The following is a 20,295-nucleotide window of genomic DNA, read 5'->3' as shown; positions in this document are numbered from 1 at the left end:
CCTTGCCTACTTTGTACAGGTGTTTTAAGGATAAAATTGTTTTAGCTTTTACCTGCACTTTCAGGACCTATACATACAAAGTAATACAAACATTACATTAGAAATTTTATCTGGCTTATTTGAATATCCTAAATATTTCAGATCTACATATTTTGCTTTATTTAGAAATGTTCCTTAAAAAAAAAATCGTTGAGTTATATATTACAGACTGCAGAGTAGGAGATTTGCGAGATGGGAGCCCAGGAAGGGTGGCTGTGCCCTAAGGAAATGATCCTTCAGGCACAGAGGAAGACTATTCCGATAAGGGGGAAAGGGGCCAAGAGGCTTCCTTGGCTGACCAGAGAAATCCAGAGCAGCCTAAGGGCAAAAAGGGGGGTGGGGGGGGTGGGGCATAAAACAGGGGAAACAGGGAGAGATTACTAAAGAGGAGTATGCCTCTTCAGCTCACAGTTGTAGGGGGGCAGTTAAAAAGGCCAAAGCTACCATGGAGCTGAGGATGGCGTCCTAAGTTAAGGATAACAAAAAATTGTTTTTCAGATATATAGGGAGTAAAAGGAAGGCCCAGGGTGGAATAGGACCACTACTGAATGGGCAAAAGCAATTGGTGACAGACAGGGAGGACAAGGCTGAACTCCTCAATAAGTTCTTTGCCTCAGTCTTCCTAAACAAGGGGCAAGACAAGTCTCACATTGTAGAGAGGCAACAGCTGGGCACCAGACTACCAAGTGTTGACCCTGAGATATTGCAGAATCACTTGGAAGGACTGGATGTGTTTAAGTCAGCAGGCCCGGATGAGCTCCATCCGAGGGTACTGAAGGCACTGGTGATGTTGTTGCACAGCCACTGGCAAAAATATTTGAGCACTCGTGGCACACAGGACAGGTCCCAGAGGACTGGAAAGGGCCAATGTGGTCCCTATTTTCAAGAAGGGGAGGAAAGAGGATCCAGGAAACTATAGGCCAGTCAGTCTTACCTCCATCCTTGGCAAAGTCTTTGGAAAGATTATTAAGGCTCATATATGTGAGAGCCCAGCAGGAAAAATTATGCTGAGGGAGAAACCAGTACAGGTTCGTAGCTGGCAGATCATGCCTGACTAATCTAGTCTCTTTTTTATGATCAGGTTCCAAAACACCTCGACACAGGAGTAGGGGTTGATATCGTTTACTTAGACTTCAGGAAGGCCTTTGATATGGTATCCCACCCCATACTGGTGAACAAGCTGAGAGGGTGTGACTTGAAAGATTACACAGTCCAGTGGGTGACAAATTGGCTACAGGGTTGTACCCAGAGAGTGGTGGTGGATGGGTCAGTATCGACCTGGAAGGGAGTGGGTAGTGAGGTCCTGCAGGTCTCAGTCCTTGGACTGATACTCTTCAATGTCTTCATCAGTGACTTGGACAAGGGAGTGAAGTGTACTCTGTCCAAGTTTGTGGATGATACAGAACTGTGGGCAGAAGTGGACACACCGGAGGGCAGGGAACAACTGCAGGCAGACTTGGACAGGTTGGCCAAATGAGCAGAAAACAATAGAATGTGATTTAACAAGGAGAAATGCAAAGTGCTGCATCTAGGGAAGAAAAATGTCCAGCACACCTACTGCGTAGGAAATGACCTGCTTGGCAGCACGGAAGCAGAAAGGGATCTTGGAGTCCTAATGGACTCCAAGATGAACATGAGTTATCAGTGTGACGAAGTCATCTGAAAAGATAACTGCACTTCAGCATGCATCAGCAGATGCATGACCAACAGAACCAGGGAGGTGATGCTTCCCCTCTTTTGGGTGCTGGTCAGACTGCAGTTGGAATATTGTGTCCAGTTTAGGGCGCCACACTTCAAGAGGGATGTGGATAACCTGGAGAGGGTCCAGAGAAGGGCCACGCATATGGTTAAGGGCTTGCAGGCCAAGCCCTATGGGGAGAAACTAAGGCACGTGGACCTCTTCAACCTCCAGAAGAGAAGGTTGAGAGGTGACTTTGTGGCTGCCTATACATTCATCATGGGGGCGCTGAAGGGAATTGGTGAGGCTCTACTCAACCAAGATGCTCCTGGGGGGTCACAAGAAATAATGGCCATAAGCTAGCAGAGACCAGATTTAGACTGGACATTAGGAGAAACTTCTTCATAGTTAGAGTTGCCAAGGTCTGGAATGGGTCCCAAGGGAGGTGGTGCTCTCCCCTCCCCTGGGGGTCTTCAAGAGGAGGTTGGATGGGCATTTGGCTGGAGTCATCTGAACCCAGCACTCTTTCCTGTCTATGCAGGGGGTCAGACTTGATCTATTGAGGACCCTCCTGACCCTAACATCTATGAATGTATGATTTTGGTCTTCTGCATTACATTTAGGCATTACATTTAGATTGACACGTCCAGGATTAGGTTAACTTAAATATTCAATCAACTTGGGAGGTACACTAATTTAGTTTGAGATTTGGGTTAACCTGATCTAGGAAAGGGTTAACCATGTCCCAAACACCTGCTTGTGTTCACAATTCAGCCCTAGTCCCAGCCCTCACTCTGCTGTTCCATCCCAGTCCCCCAATCCTACCTAGGGTCTTTGTAGCCCCTCAGTTGTCACCCTCTAATCTTGCCACCCCCTTCACCAATCTCACTTACTCCCCCCACTCCAATTTACTTAGAGTTGGGTCCCCTCATCATCTATAGGTATAGGGAGCTTAAACTAAGGTGCACGATTATAGACAAGCTGTAGTGAATGGCTGCACGCACTTTGTGTGCCTCATATTCCCTTAAAAGTATGAAACAAATTGCTTTTCTTTTTATCAAATATGCATGCACGTATCTTCATTACATGTTCCCTGCACACGCGTACTGCTTATGCAAAACCTGTAATGCTTGTGAGTGCATAAAATTGAGTGCTAGACTCTTCTGAGCATATGGGTGAAGACATCTCATGTTTGGAGTTGAAGGAACTGGCAGGATCAGATCTAGGCATCTATTTTTAAGTTTTATATAGGACCCTTCACATAGCAGGAGTTAGGATGTCTTAAATGCCCTTAAAGATCTGGACTTTTATAAACTTTTCAGGGTGGAACAAAGTTCACTTTTCTCATTTATCAGTAGTTCACTTCTCACTTATCATTCTGTATCTTTACTGTCCCTTACGTGTTGTTGTTTTCAGGTTTGTGTATGCACACACGCATGCAAGTTTAAGGACACCAACACAAATCCTATAATATTTATCTAATTATACTGACAATAACCTGTGAGGTTCCATGATATTAGGCAGCAGTGGGCAACTATTTGGACTGGGGGGCCACTTAAGGAGTTTTGTTGAGCTCTTGAGGGCTTGAAGGCAGGGTTACTGACCAGATGGAGTGGGCAGGCGGAGTCTCCTGACATTGGTGCGGGAACCCCAGAGGCAGGACGCACGTGAGCAGGGTGTGCTTGGCCGGGTGAATGCGATGAGGCTGCAGGGAGCAGCATCCAGGAGCAGGATGGACAGGCAGGGCCAGGGCTTGGGCTGGCAGCATGGGCTGATGCCAGAGCCTTGGGCTGATCTGCAAGTGACTCCTGGGAACCACAGGGAACCAGCACCCATCACAGGGTTGTGTGGGGAGCAGATGGGGGCTCTGCCCCATGTCTTAGCCCTGTGTTGTGACCACCCTATGATCCTGGCCATTGCTCGGGCCCTGTCTACCTGTCCTGCCCTGTCTGCCCAACTAAGTATGCCTGGCTTAGGACCCCCTGCAGACAAGTCTACATGGTGACCCCACCCACCTACTCCACATGGTACCCCTGGCAGTAGGTGCAGGCCAGATGGGCCCAGGTGGCAGGGCCAGGGTCCAAGCACTGGCAGCGGGTCATATACCTGCTCACAGGCTATGGTTGTGGGGGCTGCCAGGAAGAGGAGTCTGGGCACTGCACAGCCCAACCCCACAGATTACAACCACACCCAGGGATAGGGTGTGCTGCAGCACCTCTGCACCTGGGGGCAATGGGACCAGCTGTACACACCATGGTCTGGGCTGCCTCTGCCACATGGAATCACTTGGCAGCTCGAATCCAACCTGCAGGCCACATATTGCCCACCACTGACATAAGGCGATGGCAGTCAAATCAACAGCTGCCATATAGCTATTCTGTTGTCAGTTTGCTTTAGCTTGTATTGCACACACAGATCTCTGGCTCATTCCCCAGTTTCTAAACATTTCCTTTGGTTTTTCAGTGTATGAAAACTATACCTACCCTTTTGACAGCTCTTGCATCACTGTACCCTGCAGATGCTGCTCTAGGGTGCCCCATTCACACATCAAGCATCATCTCTGCAAAAGAATTCTTTGCATCATCAGGGGAAAAAAAGTTATGTATGAGGAAGGAAATTTATGTACAAATACGTAATGGCTATATTAAAAACCCATGGAAGATAATGTATACCAACCTGTCCAACAGAACAGATTGAAGAATAAATGTTTTCGCTCGTATATTTGGATAAAAACAAATACAACATCTGGAATGTCACCTGCCAAATTCCATTATATATCCTTGACCTTTCTTTGGTACATAAGTAGTCAGGACAAGAGGACACAGCATTGTAACTGCACAAACGGAGAAAGAACCTCACACACGTTTGTAGTCCCTCCTTTCTGTGCCTTCGATCCCCACCCTAATCTTGAGTATGTTCTACATATCTTTCTGAACCGTTGTTTCCTGCAACTTGGCCCTTGGTTGAGGTTGAGAATTATTGCTAGTTCCATGGTGAAAACACTAGGGCTAAGTGCAGGCAGTCAAAAAGTCCAAGGCCGAATCGATTCAATGCTTGCAGGTTAGTCTAAACTGCACAGATTGATCAGATAAGTAAGTGAACAGACCCTCAGACCCTTCAAATTTACTTTTGATTCCAGAAATGCAGCCTGAGGCCCAAAAACTGGGGGAGGGGGAATGCTAGAGTGCTTGCTAGAGGAGAAGGCTTGGGCCAAAGCCAACCCATCCACCTGTGGGGTAGGCGAGGTGGTGGGGGAGGTGCAAAACTTCTTGGGAGGTTGCGACAGTGTGAGTTAACTTGAATCTGGAGTGGATCTGGGACAGAAGTTCAGTAAACTGATTTAACCAAAATCAATTAAGTCTGATACTGAATCCATCCAGGTTTATCTTAGTTGGTTTCAGCCGTGCACTGAACTTCTGTTGTGTTAAGATTTGAACTGGTTGTCAGTCAGTTATACTGGTGTATGTATAATTTCTGTCCCTAGCCCACGTTGCTCAGAAACCATAATAAATATATCTTGAAGTTCAGAACCTAACGCACTTAATCACTTTAATTTTTGTTAATCTTGTAGGCGTATGGTACAAATTGTTCCAAATCTGCCTCAGTTCAAAATAGGAAATACCTTTGTTTAAATACTATCCACAATCCACATATTTCATTGGAAATCATTTAACCAAGGGTCTTTTTTCTGTTACGTCCATGGAATGATATTATGGAGGAATACTGTGTATGCCCCAAACCAGATTACTTATTTAACACTGAAAGTGTTCATTTTAATATTTAGGGATTTGAAGCACTAATTTTTTGCCCGTGAAAAGCAAGAAGTAAATACAGACTAAATTATTTGAACTATCTTCTGCATAGTTTGGAAAGAAAATTAGTGCTGAGATTTGATACTACCTTTTTCTTTTCTGCTGCTAATCAGAGAAAATTGAATTCAGAAAGTTGTGGATATTCACTTCACATGACCCCCTGCTAAGAGATTTAGAGTTTCATGCAGTTTCATCTGGCTAGGGACCATGTATGATTGACATAATTAATCAAAGATCACACCATTAATCCACAACACAACATAACACAGCAGAGAGAACTCAATTAAAACTTCTGATCCTCCAATTTGAAAGATCAGTCATGTGAGAGCTCTGAACTCAGTCTCTTATTTTTGCTTAGGACCATAATTATTAAAATTCCCTATTTGTTTCTGTAGTGTGGTTTAGATAAGTTTATTTATAAAAGCCTTTGCTTCACCAGATATTAACACATTGCTTCCTGAATCCAAATTTCTTCTTTTTTTCCTCTGAGAGTTTGTTTAAAGTCAGTATTTGGCAAACAGAAATTGTTCAGGCAGTGGTAAATTCCATGCAGGAGTCATAAGGCAACAAAATTTGCTTCTGGGACTGACTTCTCCATAGATATTGATAGGCAAGTTCACACCCGTGTTTAGGTCTCCCATACATCTAGGTTTTCCCACATTTGTCCTCTTTGCATCCTCTGATCTCAGTCTGGGTGTTTCTTTCAAACATGAACACATTTCTGGGATTTTGCACTACTCAACAATTAAGTTTTTCCTGGCACTTCCAGGCTTGCCCAAGCAAGGGACTGAGGGGAGTGAGGGAGGGCAGTTGGAGGCAGGGGATGCCATGTGCGTTTGTGTGCACACAAGGACATGGCCGGCATCCAGCCAGGCCGGGTGGTAGGAGCAGCCTTAGCAGCTGGATACAGGTGAGTCTTTTGGGAGTGGGGGTTGGAGGGCCAGGGCTTGGGGACTGTCCAGGGTGCTGTGTGCGGCATGTAAGTCTGTGTATGTGGAGGAGATGGGTGGGGGCGGGTGCCTGCTGACACTGGGAGAAGCTGAGCAGTGGGGCTGCTGCAGAGCAGGGAAGTTTGGGGGAGGCACCTGCCCTTTCAGCAGGAGAAGGGGGAAGAGGGGCCCTTCAGGGGTAGCAAGGAGCGGTATGTCTGGTGGGTGGCACCAGGGCCACTGCCCTTGCTTGCAGGGGTGGCGCAGCTGGGAGATGCTGCAGGCCTGGGGGAAGGAGGGGGCTGTGGGTCAGGAGTGAGGGGCACCAGTATGGCCCAGGGCAGTGGGGTTCTGTGGGTTGGGAGTGAAATCATGTAAGGCCTTTGACTCTTATTTGCTAATGTGAATCAGCTATTAATTTTTAAAAATAGCTTAAATAACTCACTTATTGGTGAGTCTTTTAATTTAGTGACTGCTTATGTATATTATTTTATAACCAGTCTCACTAGTGGTTATGCAAGGTTTTTAGGTTCGCCTTCCTTTTAATTTTTGCTGTCAGAGGTTTAGAAATAGTGTCAGTGTTAAATGGGGGGAAATGCTCTTCAATTTGGAGAAGAGCAGTTACAGAAGTTTGAGTTGAACAATATTTATTAAGCAGTTTAACTAAATATTTTTCTGTCCTGCTGGTACCCAGTGTATTTTAAGATACAGTACTGAATATAGTTATTGCATAAAATTTTTCTAACTATAGTGCTGTAAATGTCATTCACCTTCCCAGTCCTTCTAATGTACAATGCCTTCCTTAGGGTTGTTAGTCTGCAGTTTGACAACTTAAATAAGATCTTCAGTAGCTGAAATCAGTGAATAGGTTGAGGAAAGAACAAATGAGACACTAACTGACCTTAAATTGATAAGGTTTGTGGGTGTTTTTCTGTTTTATTCGCAAAGAACATGCAAATTTTAATTTGGGGAAGGGGACCTTCTTTTCTTCAAACTCTCAAGTTATTGTACGTTCAGCTGCTCTAGCCTTTCCTTGAAAAGGCTTTTCAGCCATGCTAGAGCTCATAATAAGTTTAAAGCTATCTTTTATGTTATTAAGCTTATGCATAAATAAGGTTCTTAGAGTCAATTTGCCAGTTACCACGGCAGCCTTTTGCTATTGCCCTATTAGATTAGTGACTGAAAAGTATTATGCCAAATAACACTGGTGATATTTAACATAGCTGACAGGATTCAAGTCACTCAATCTGTTACAATGATCTTTCTCATGGGTTATATATAGCTACATGCATTTTTGTAGTATGGGTTTCTTTTTTTCCCCTGTATTTTGCTAATAGTAAATATAGACCATTAGTAAGATGCTATGTTATGTAGTATCTTTTGTTACTGGATGCTATTGGATGCACATCACGCTCTATCCTCAGCTAGTCTCTATCTCTCTCTGTTCTGCCCATGATGTCTTGCCTATCTATCCAAGATCTTTCTGCTGTTTTTTTTGTCAGCTTTACATTCTGATTTCCATTATCATGCATCACCAGTTGGACTCTCAAAATGTGGCGTATAGCTCATCTTTTTTTTTTCATAAGGTTTACTTTTTCACATATTCTCTTTTTAATACTAGTGGAGGTACAGTCACCCCTAGCAGCTGTTCATTAGTTATGTGGTCCTTCTATGACAATTTTAGAAACCCTTGATAGCACCATAAAATGAACAAATACAATTTCTTTAGAAAAAGTGCTTTTAAGTTGCACACCCATAACGTCAATGCAGACCAGGTGGGAGTTGTTAAAAGTCAGATCCTACTCATTAATTCTGTGTCCCTTCTCATCAATTCCAGTGCCCAGATGTTCCATCCTCTGTGATAATGCTTCCTAGGCAGTGCAAGTTCCTTACTTTCTGCATGGTTGTCCCTTTTGCTGAAATATTTCATATTTTTACAATGTATTTGCATATGAACTGTGGTTCTCACTTCACGTATGTTTAACTCCAGAACATAATCTTTGTTATATTCTTATAAAATCTTCATTACTTTAGTTGGCCTTTTCCTGAATCAGTCAACAGCATTTTTGGTCCATTTGTCATTTATTTTTTGCCGCTTTCTGTTGATTTAATTAACACCTTGTATTAGATATTGAGTAAAGACATTATACAGCCTTGTCTGCCTCCCTTCCATCTCTTAGACAATTTCTCCTATTTTGCATTCTAAGTCTTTCATGAATGACTGGTGCTTCCTGAGATGGGGGGGGCACCATTTGTAGTCAGCGGTAAGTGGGGACCACCTGCAGAAGCCAGTGGCAGTGGCCAATCTCAGAGGGTACATGCCCCCTCCCCCCCATGCTCCCTCTACGTGTCAGTAATGAAGTCTTCTGTGTGCAGTATTATAGTCTGTGAATTCCTCTGGATCTTGTAGTGTCAACTAATTTGTACTGGTATATTTGGTATTTTTTTAAAATCAAGTGCATGTAGTTTAATATAAGGTTCTGGTTCATGATGGCATTTATCAAATCCTTGCTACTTCTGAGACTGCTGGTTTTTGCTGAGCTCCTCATCAATCATTTCTTATATTCAGTCAATTCAAACAGAATCTTGGAGGCATGCAGGATTAGGCTGACTTTTCTCTAATCCCCATAATCCATAGCATTGTTCTTTTGGGGGACTAGGATGCATACTGAGGTGGTAAAGTCTTCTGGCCTCCTAAAGGGCTTTTCAAGCCTCATCTCAAACTTTTTCGGTAGTTCTCTTGGTATTTCAGCACATCCTGGTGCCTTTCCACTCAAGTCATTTAGGCAAAATGCTGTTGTTTAATTATGATATACCTCCTTGTATAAAGGGATTTTTTCAGACGTGTTTATCATTTAGCTTCTTTCATGGTTTCTTAGTTGTTTAGTGTCAGAAGGGACCGCGATAGATCATTGAGTTTGACTCCCTGCCCTGGGCAGGAAAGAGCGCTGGGGTCATATGATATGCTATAACTATTTTTCAGAGTGTTAACAAACAAACTCATAAACTGCTATAAGGTACAAGTACTTTGTATAGCAGTTTGAAAGTTGTACCATGGTAAGACCAGGTCTAAGTAAGAGTACTGTTGGTAATCCATCCAGGAGCTCTACTTTTCTCTGGCTTTTGTCCTCCTTTTTGATAAGGTCATCAGCTTTCCAATATTTCCTCCTTCCTTTTTTTTTCTGTGTTTGTCACTTGATGAACTACTCTTTCCTTGCCACCTTGAAGTCCCTAGAGGTGGAGGTGTCAAACCTGGAAGGTGACAAATGTAATGAATGGTCCCTCAGCCCCAGATAACTCCCTATTCTCCCTTTAATTTTTGGGGTGCCATTGCAAGCCTTTTCCTAGTCTTGGGAGACCCTGGTAATGGTAGATTCCTATGCCCAGTGTTTTCTGTTGTCCTATTATTCCTGTGCTTTGCAACCAAGTGATGGGGCTATCATGCTTTTTACAGCTTGGGGGTGCATATGATACAGGTATTTCATAGATTTCATAGACATTAGGGTTGAAAGGGACCTCGGAAGATCATCAAATCCAGCCTCCCCGCCAAAAAGGCAGGAGGTTAGCTGGGGTCATAGGATCCCAGCAAGATAAGCATCCAATTTGCTCTTGAAGGTCTTCAATATAGGTGCTTGAACCATCTTCAATGGCAGGCTATTCCAGACCTTGGGGTCTCGGACAGTAAAGAAATTCTTCCATAAGTCCAGCGTGAAACCGTCTTGTAGCAGTTTATAACCGTTCCACCTCGTCATCCCCTGGGGTGCTCTGGTCAACACTAAAGCTAAGCTGAACATAGGAATGAAGATCTTGAAAAACGACCTTAAAAATGTTAAGGTTAATTGCTCTACATCCTGCATCCTAGGCCTCAGTCCCATGGATCTAAGTAACTGTTCTCTCCCTTATGCTCCATTGCTACCTCTAAGGTTGGCCAAGGGCAAGTACCATCTGTGCACCTACTCCAACTGGAAAGAATGCATAGGAGGACAATTTGGTTAAGATGGGCTGAGGGTACACACCTTACCCTATCTCTTTAGGTAACCTGAGCTGGATACATTCCTGAAGGAGGGCAGGAAACCTGCTCCCTCTGCCTATGTCACTGGCATCACATACCTGGGTGAGGGGCTTGGGCTCCCTGGGGAGCTAGGAACTGTCAGTCTGCCCAGCAACTAGTGATGCATTTCAAATTAGTTGACTGACTGATAGCCAACAGGTGCTGGCCTCCATTGGACCAGGTAAATGAGGTCATAAGGGCTATATAAGTTGAGGATGGCCCAGGAGGACGGGGCAGCAGCCATGAGGAAAACTCAGAGAGAGAGAGAGAGAGAGAGAAGAGCTGGACCATCTGAAACCTGCTCTCTCTCTCTCAAAACTCATGATCAGTGAACTGCCTGCCTCCAGAGGGAATCTCCACCTGCCTCTGTATGATACTTGTGAGTAAGCTACCTGAGATTTAACTAGATATATAGCTTGCAGTAACTCGATGTGTGATCAAAGGCTACTCCAGCCGCTGCATTTGCTCTGTGGCATTTCTCTGATACTACTCAACTCTGTACTCTATTCCAACCCTACTCCTTGTAACTAATAAAGTTCTCCTTTGTACCTAGCATGGGAGACTTAGTGGGAGTGGGTTTAGATTGTGCCTTAGGGTCCCCTTGGTTTGGCTGACTAAGAGACCACTACTTATGCTTCCAACTGGGAGAAGCACCCCAAGTTCTTGAAGTGAGTCAAGTACCCTTGAGGGCTACTAGCCTGTGTTTCCCAGGGGTTACAGTGCCAGAATCAAGCCCATCCCTGGGTGGTGGCAGCTCTGCCCTCAGGCTAGTGGGTATGCTCCAGGAAGGGGGTCAGCCAGAGGTGGGTGGCTCAGCACAAGAGCACCCCCTGCTGGCCTGCCACACTACCACATGCCACATGCCATGTGGCCCTACCAACAGCTATTGTAAGTTTTCTCTTTTTTTTACAGAGTATTTTAAAATATATCTCCTTTAAATATATGCTACTGTCAAAACAAGGAGGGCAGTGGGAAGAAAGAAGTGACCAGCTGTGTGTGTATTTGGCAGTTAATTTCCATCTCTCTTCAATGCAGTTAACATCGTTTTCTGAATTAACATAGTTTTCTGAATTAACCTTCCTACAAATCCTTATAGACTTTCAAAGTACCAGATAGCACAGGAGACCAGTATTCTCTCTATCCATAGACATGTTTCATTGCCAGAGCAAATCCAGACTGCCCATCCGTGCACCTGAATACTGACCTCAGAGAATGATAGTTCGTTATCCATTTATTTTCAATCCTTGACTTCAGTTTTTATAGTGATTTCTATAATGCAGAAGCTTGTCCCACAGACACAGGTTGGAGAGCACCAGAATAATTTTATTTGGGTCATCAAACAGATGATTGCAACTGTCAGTCATTCCAGCCTTGGCTGCAATCATACTGGCAACCTAGAGGTTAAAGGCTCCGTATTCTATTATTGTATTTCAAGTGCTATGCTTCATCCTATATTGGAAGCCTAGGATTTCTGTACCATTCTGTTCTTTTTGTGTTAAAAAAACAATTTTTGCCTGTTTTTCCTAGAGCTGAAACGTATCGTTTATATTTCTTTAACAAACAAAACTTGTGATTCAGTTGTTTATTAAGCCAGAATAACCAGGTGCCAGCATTAATGTAAGTGCCAACATAACTTTGGAAATTGTGGGAGAATGATTATTGTAATAATATTTCAGGTTCTGCAATTAGTCTGTCCCTCTCCCTGTCTTCCACCCAACCCCAAAATGTAGTAGCTGAATTAAAAAAAATACTTCTGATGAGTTTTACCATTTTCCCATTACTTTCTCTGTCTTGTCAGATGTGTACCTTTGCCCAGGTCTTGTTCTAGTCATCCATGCAGTGGGTTTATTTATTCTTTTTAAATGCGTGGAGTTAAATAGAGTCTTCATTTAAACACAAATAAGGTACATTTAAGTTTAATATTGTATATATTTCTTCATTGCAGAGAACAGATCCACAGCTCCTTGCTCAATTCTATTATGCAGATGAAGAACTGAATCAAGTAGCAGCTGAACTAGACAGTTTGGATGGAAGAAAAGACCCGCAAAGATGCACTCTGTTGGTCAACCAGTTTCGCTCTTGTCAGGTAATCAGAATAGCATGTTCTGGCTTCGTTTATATTTCATTTAGTTTATCCAGATACATTGTCCAGTTTTCTTAATCACTAAACCCTTAGGGAATATCTTTTTGGAATTATTTGTAAAACTAAATTTGTCTTTATATTTGCTCTCAAATAATTTGCATAAATGCAATCTATGAACAACATCCCTTTGAATTAACTGGATAAATATTTATAAACCATTCAGTTTAGGTTTATTATTTTTTCTTAAGAGTATTTAATATTAACTGATATGAATACAAGAGTGCTGAATACAGTGGTCAAAGTACATAATGGCAGTCTGTAATGTTGCAGGATTTTAGTATTCAATACTGACCTCTTTTGTAAATATTGATCTCTTAAATGAAAAATCTACCCTATCCATAGTAACATATAGTACGTGTGTGTGTGTGCGCGCGTGCATATGTGCATGCGTGTGTGCGTGTGCATGCATATTACCATTGTTTCAGTACAGTCCAAAGGCAAACAGCTGGGAGGCTGCAAAGATCAATTAGACATTAGAGCTAGACATGATGATCTGTGAATCTATGATTGATCCATTTTACAAATCAAATAAAAAAGAAACTAGAAATTGTGTTTTTCCCTGTTGCATAAATCGTTAATCAAAACTCTAACTTTATATTTTTATTGTATTTTCTAATTTATAAAAGGATAGCAAACTCAGGAAAAAATTGTAATTACTCATTGAGTCACAGGGCAGACATTTAGGATGGATTGCGTTAATTAATCTTTGAAGGGCTCAGAATTAAGGACTAGTCTAAGATTGTGTAGAAATGCATTCTGTTTTGTGTAACTAAATATGACAATAAATTACAACTGATGGGGATTTCATTGTATCAAAAGTTCAACGCTTCTTTCAGCAGAGAAGTGTGCATCAAATCAGCCTCTCACAGACTGAGATTTTGAGGCAGAAATGTTTGCATGCTATTAAAGACCTTGAGAGTAGTGTCATCTGGAGTTTTGTACTCCTGGTAGGGTCATCCATGGCATCAAGGTTAGGAATGAAGTTTCCGGTCTAATAGTGATCCAAAAATAAAATTGCTAAATGGTAGAGCAGACAGATGAAAGTGGTTTTCAAATCAGATGAAAGCTGCAGAAAATAGAAACCTCTGGTCATCTAGGATTTCCTTGCCATTGGATTAAGTATCGTGTTGGCAAAGTATCATAGTTTCATAGTTTCTAGGGTCAGAAGGGATCTGAGCAGATCATCTAGTCCGACCCCCTGCCATGGCAGGAAAGAAAGAAAGAGCCACCAACACACTTAGAGGCTGGGGGATGACTCTTTCAGCAGCACAGGAGTGGAAAGGGATCTTAGAGTCATAGCTGACTCCAAGATGAACATGAGTCATCAATGTTTCATAGTTTCTAGGGTCGGAAGGGACCTGAGCAGATCATCTAGTCCGACCCCCTGCCATGGCAGGAAAGATTACTGGGGTCAAATGACCCCAGCAAGATGTTCAACTAACCTCCTCTTAAACACCCCCAGGGTAGGAGCCTGCGCCACTTCTCTTGGAAGCTGGTCCCAGACCCTAGCCGCCCTGACCGTGAAGTAGCGCCTCCTGATATCTAACCTAAACCTACTCTCTGCCAGCTTGTGACCATTATTCCTGGTTACTCCTGGCGGTGCTCGGGGAAACAGGGACTCCCCCAATGCCTGCTGATCCCCCCCTGACTAGTTTATAACAGGCCACAAGATTCCCCCCCCTCAGCCTTCTCTTTTGGAGGCTAAACAGGTTCAGGTCCCGTAGCCTCTTCTCATAGGGCCTGGCCTGTTGTCCCCTGATCATACGAGTGGCCCTCCTCTGGACCCTTTCCATGCTGTCGACACCCCTCTTGAAGTGCGGCGCCCAGAACTGGACGCAATACTCCAGCTACGGCCTGACCAGTGCCGCATAGAGGGGGAGGATCACCTCCTTGGACCTGCTCGAGATGCATCTGTGGATGCATGCCAAGGTGCGGTTGGCCTTCCTGACTGCATCCCCACACTGCCGGCCCATGTTCATCTTGGAGTCAGTGATGACCCCCAGATCCCTTTCCGCCTCTGTGCTGACAAGAGGGGAGTTCCCTAACCTGTAGGTATGGTGCCGGTTGTTCCTCCCGAGGTGCATCACCTTGCACTTGTCTGTGTTGAAACCCATCCTATTCTCGTCCGCCCACCCTTGTAACCTGTCTAGGTCTGATTGTAGCCTGTTGCATCCTTCCAATGCACCCACGTTCCCCCACATCTTAGTGTCATCATCAAATTTGAACAGGGTGCTTTTTACCCCCTCATCCAAATCACTGATGAAGATGTTGAACAGTGCAGGCCCGAGGACCGAGCCCTGGGGGACCCCACTGCCCACATCCTTCCAGGTTGAGGAGGACCCATCCACTACCACCCTCTGGGTGTGGCCCACCAGCCAGTTGGCGACCCATCTGACTGTGTGGGCGTTTGCACCACAGCCCCCCCAGTTTCTTAATGAGAACTGGGTGAGAGACAGTGTCAAAAGCCTTCTGGAAGTCCAGGAAGACTATATCCACTGCTACCCCTGCATCTAATGATCTGGTGATCTGATCGTAAAAGGCCACCAGGTTGGTCTGACAGGACCTGCCACTGATGAACCCATGTTGGTTGCCCCTAAGCATGCAGTCCCCTGCTGGCCCCTCCTGGATGTGTGCCAGCATAATTTTCTTGAACAGCTTGCCTAGGATCGAGGTAAGACTAACCGGCCTATAGTTTCCCGGATCCTCCTTCCTGCCTTTTTTGAAGATGGGGACCACGTTGGCCCTCTTCCAGTCCTCCAATACCTCACCAGAGCACCACGAGTGCTCATAAAGTTGTGCCAGGGGACTTGCAATGACCTCGGCCAATTCCTTTAGAACTCTAGGGTGGAGATCATCCGGGCCGGCTGACTTGAATACGTCCAACCCCTCCAGAAGCTCCCTAACTAAATCCTCGCTAACCCGTGGCCCAGGTGTGCCTCCCCCGGGGCCCGAGGGGGGCCCAGCAGGAAGGTGGCTGTTCTGGTCCCTACTTAGGAAGACGGAGGCAAAGAAATCATTAAACACGTTAGCTTTGCCATCTGGTGTGACGACCAAGTTTCCCATCGCGTCCTGCAAGGGCCCCACATTACCCGGGACCTTCTTTTTACCCCCTATGTATTTAAAAAAGGACTTCTTATTGTCCTTGATCTGGGAAGCTAGTCCCAGTTCCATCTCTGCCTTGGCCTTCCTAACTACCCCTCTACATCCCTGAGCAAGTACAGAATAGTCCTCCCTGGTGATGACCCCTTCTTTCCATTGGGTGTAAGCCTCCTTTTTAGCAAGGAGACATTCCTGGATGCTTTTGGTGAGCCATGGAGGCTTGTGTGCTCTCCTGCTCCCTTTGATCCTCGTTGGCATTACCTTCCTTTGGGCTTGGAGGATCGTCTCCTTAAGGAGCAACCACTCTCCTTGGACACCTGGCTCCCCTCCCCTCCGGGACCTCAGCGCTTCTCCAACTATCCTCCTTAGCTTGTTGAAGTCTGCCCTCCTAAAATCTAGGGCCGCTGCCTTACTGCATGCCTTTGCCACCTTGTGCTGGATGGTGAATTCCAGCAGGCGATGATCGCTGTTGCCCAGGTGGTCGAGCACCCGCAGCCCCCTCACCAGGTCATCACCTGTGGCCAGCACTAGGTCCAACAAGGCGTCCCCCCTGGTGGGGCTGTGCGCCTCCTGGGTTAGATGGAGGTCCTGCACTCTGGCCAAGAACCTGCGTGAGCGGTCAGACCTGGCTGACTGTTCTTCCCAGCAGATTTCTGGGAAGTTCGGGTCCCCCATGACTACCACATCCTTAGCCTTCACTACCTCTGTGAGTTGACCCAAGAATTCCTGGTCAAGCTCTTCTCCCTGGTTGGGAGGTCTGTAGTAGACTCCAACCATTAAGCCTCTTGTCCCTCCTGTACAGCCTATAGCCCTTGACATTGACCACCCAATCATGCGTTTCGTCCCACCACGTTTCCGTAATCCCCACTATGTCCGGGCTGGTGTCAGGCAGCAGGAGGGTAAGTTCCTCCTGCTTGTTGCCCATACTACAAGCGTTTGTGTAGAGGCGTTTGAGGCCTCCTGTGGGTGTGTGTACTGACCCCCTAGTCCCAGCATTACCCTGGCCCCTATCTCTTATCTGTTTATTCGCTTTGCTCGTTGGGCTGGGCTGGGCTGTGGTTGTGGGTGCTGTTTGGTCTGGCAGTCTGATGTTTCCTCCGCCCTCATCTTCCCCTTCCCCCTCCCCCGACGAGCGTAGTTTAAAGCCCGCCGGAGGAGGTCTGCCAACCTAGAAGAGAATACACGCTTACCTTTAGAGGAAAGGTGGAGCCCGTCCCATCCCAGCATGTATCTCGTCGTGATGTGCCGGTCGTGGCTGAGGAAGCCAAAGCCCTCCTCGAAGCACCATTCCTGTAGCCGCCAGTTGGTCTCCGCGATGCACGTTTCATGCCGTCTGCCTCGTCCACTCACTGGCAGGATAGAAGAGAAAACCACCTGTGCGCCCATCTCCTTCAGCACGCACCCCAGAGCATGGTAGTCCTCCATCAGGCAATCAGGGCTCCTCCTGGCCGCATCGTTAGTGCCCACATGGACTAGGACCATAGGGTAATAATCGGTGGGCTGGATTAGAGTCTGGAGCATCCCTTTCATGTCCTGAATCCTCGCTCCAAGTAGGCAGTATACCTCGCTTGCCGAGGGGTCCTGGTGACAGATGCAGCCCTCTGTACCTCTCAGGATGGAGTCACCAATGACGATCACGCGATGCTTCTTCCTCCTGGCCTTCTTGCCTCCTTCAGCTTGCACGGGACGCAGTGTGCATGGAGTTGCCTCCTCCCCGGTTTCGTCCTCTCCGTCCTCCTCCTCCAGGGCTGCCAGAGCTTCGTACCTGTTCTCCAGCTGGACTGTAGGAACTGGTGCTCCCGTGTCTCGAGCAGCCCTGGCACGGGAGGTGACCGTCTGCCATTTAGCAGTGGAGGGTTCATCTTGAGGTGCATCCTCCTTGGTCGTACAACCCTGCAGGGAAAGAAAATAGCTGTCAATTTCTTCCTCTGCCTCCCTGATTTCCCTCAGCCTGCTAACCTCGTCCTGGAGCTCCCTCACCTGCGCCTCCAGGGCCCTAAGGCGGGCGCCTGCAGGACAGGTGTGGGGGTCCCCAGTCCCTGCCCCCCCCAGGCCTTGCTGGGCAGCTCCCGCAGGCCAGGGTGTTGGGGGACGCCAGCCCCCCCGCAGGCTCCGTCTGGGTGGAGGCCTCAGACAAGCCCCGGGAAGGCCGTGCCCCCCGGGCAGGGGCCCTGGTAGCACTCCGTGTCGACACCATCGTAGGAGTTTCTAGCTGAGTTTGGGTCTTCTGGCCCGCGCTAACACGAGTCGGCCTTTGGGCCCCTCCTGGTCCCCCCCAGCGCGAACGCCGGTGCAAACGCTGGCGCGCTCTTACAGACTGCGTGGCTCCCTACCGGCTCAGCTAAGAGGGATCCGGGGGGCTTCCCCTCCGGATCCGGCTCAGCTGCATTGGCCCCTCTGCCCCACTTACCTTAGGGGGATCAGCTGCTGCTGCTCCGCTCACCTCTGCTGCTCTCATCTTCGCTGTGGGTCAGGTAAGGGGGCACACGTGTGTGTAAGACACACGTGTGCCTGTGTCCTTTCTCTCCCCGCTGCTTCTAGCTCCCGAGTACCGGAAGCTACGTCAAACCGCGGCTTTTAAAGGCTGCAGTTTGAATTTCCCGCCCCCGCTCTATCTGCCAATCAGGCGCTCCGGACTTACCCGAAGTGCCTACTGGCGATCCCGCCCCCTTGCTCTCCCTCGCTGGGGGGACCCGGTGCCTCCCCCGGGGGTGCTCCCTTTCTTGTGGGACAGTCGTGTGCAGTGGTTGCTCGTGTGCAGTGGCATCCCCACATTAATAGTAGACCCACATAGGTGTCTTCTGTTCACAGCAAGTCCTACAGTGATGTACGTGGGGCAATAGAGGCAGGTGCTAGTGACTACTGGAAGACCCTTGTTATACATCTGCAGTGGAGGTGATGATTGCACGATGGTTGTTTTGTACTTGGAACTGAGACAGACATGCAATTTGGCAACTGTGCTCATGACTGAATAGAACTATTTAGGATCTGCTCTTTTCATCCTATATCAGGACGGGGCTAGAAAGGGTGCTCTCAACATAGTCTGTTTCATTTCACCTGACTAAAAAGCTATGTCCAGTGACATCACTCTGTCTGTGGTCCAAATCAAGTAATGAAGTTTACAACCTGGAATGTCTGTACCTTGGAACTGACCCTCAAGAGTGACAAACTGGAGAAAAGGACAGCACTTGTGGTCACAGAACTTGCATGAGTTGCTATTGACATTGCTGCACTTAATGAGACCAGACGCAGAGGAGAGGGGCTGAATGCTTGGCAGAATGCCATGAACTCCAAACAGAAGCAAGATATTGATCACCTTATTAATTTATTTATAAGCAAGTTGGAAAAAAGGTATCTCAGTAACTGCAGATCATTATTATGAAAATTTGGAAATACGAATCAACAGATTCCCACTGACCTGAGAGATGCCAGAATCATTACTATATTCAAGAAAGGGGGTGGACTGGATTGCAGTAATTATTGTTATATTGTACTCCTGTCCATAGCTGAGAAGATCCTTGCCCTCATCCTCCTCAGTAGACTCACTTGCCTCACTGAGAACATTCCACCCAAGTTTCAGTGTGGTTTCAGACCACTTAGAGGTACAATAGATATGGTCTTTGTTGCTAGACAGCTGTAGGAGAAATGAGCAATGCAGAGATCTTTAAATGGCCTTTATTAACCTGACTAAGGCCTCTGATTCAATCAAAGGAGAGGCTTGGTAGAAGATCCTGTTGAGATTTGGATTCTTGCCACAATTTGTTCCCATTATCAGTAGCTGTGCCCTTTTCCCTGCTGCCTGCCTGGAGGCATGTGTGCACCTGCCTCCAGCCATGCGCTCTGCAGACCTCAGTGCAGCAGCTTGCAGCCACCCCACCACCTGCTGTGCCCCTCTCCCTCTGGCCTCAAAGATGATGCAAGTTGTGGGATGGTAGATTTTAAGGCTTATGGTTGGGAGCTGAAGAAAGTGTCTCTGTTGGTAGCATAACCAGGTGGGCAGGAGAGAAACTTGCCCCAGATGCCAAGTTAGGTGGGGTGCTGGAATCTCCCCAACACCCCCACGGAGATTGTGCCCCAGCAGCACTGCTGGGCTGGGAACTCCAAAACAGTCCCTGGCTGCTGTTTCTTTAAGAGCAACAGAACTGAGGTGGGAAGAGTATGGTGGTGGCAGCAGTTCTGCTAGGACTGTGATGGAGTCTCATCCTGGCAATACTCCTGGGGAGTGGACTCCTGGCCCCCACCTATTCTCAGAATCCATGTGCCGCCCCCCCCCAGAATGTGTCCTCCTGCCACCGCATGCTATTAGAGCAGCCCCCACTGCTCGTGGAACCATGTTTCCCTCTTCTACTCCTTCCCCTGCAACCCTGCTCTCCTGCATGGTTTGCTCTCGGTGCCAACCCGGTTTGTTAAGCCATTGGTCTCTGAAGTGAAACACGTCTGATCTCTCTTGCATAACTCAAGTAAAAGCCTTACAAGCTCGACCCAAAGAAGCCAAAATCCAAAGTTCACTGGGCTCGGGTGACCAGAAGAACTTCCCTTTAAGG

General features: G+C 46.7%; 1 protein-coding gene across 4 annotated transcripts in view; it reads left to right on the top strand.

The window, feature by feature from the left end:
- ZFYVE28 (zinc finger FYVE-type containing 28) overlaps positions 1-20,295 on the top strand; it is a 299,535-nt gene that overhangs the window by 128,597 nt on the left and 150,643 nt on the right. For all 4 annotated transcript variants that reach the window (XM_090035435.1, XM_090035434.1, XM_090035433.1 and 1 more), the window contains exon 2: positions 12,455-12,595. In XM_090035435.1, coding sequence (XP_089891561.1) covers positions 12,455-12,595 — 141 coding nt within the window. The remainder of the gene's footprint in view (positions 1-12,454; positions 12,596-20,295) is intronic.

This window comes from Crocodylus siamensis, chromosome 2 (assembly GCF_052110815.1).
Source record: "Crocodylus siamensis isolate JL-2025a chromosome 2, ASM5211081v1, whole genome shotgun sequence".
Taxonomy (NCBI): domain Eukaryota; kingdom Metazoa; phylum Chordata; order Crocodylia; family Crocodylidae; genus Crocodylus; species Crocodylus siamensis.
The sequence above is the reverse complement of the archived record's forward strand: the minus strand, read 5'-3'. Positions and strand labels throughout refer to the sequence as shown.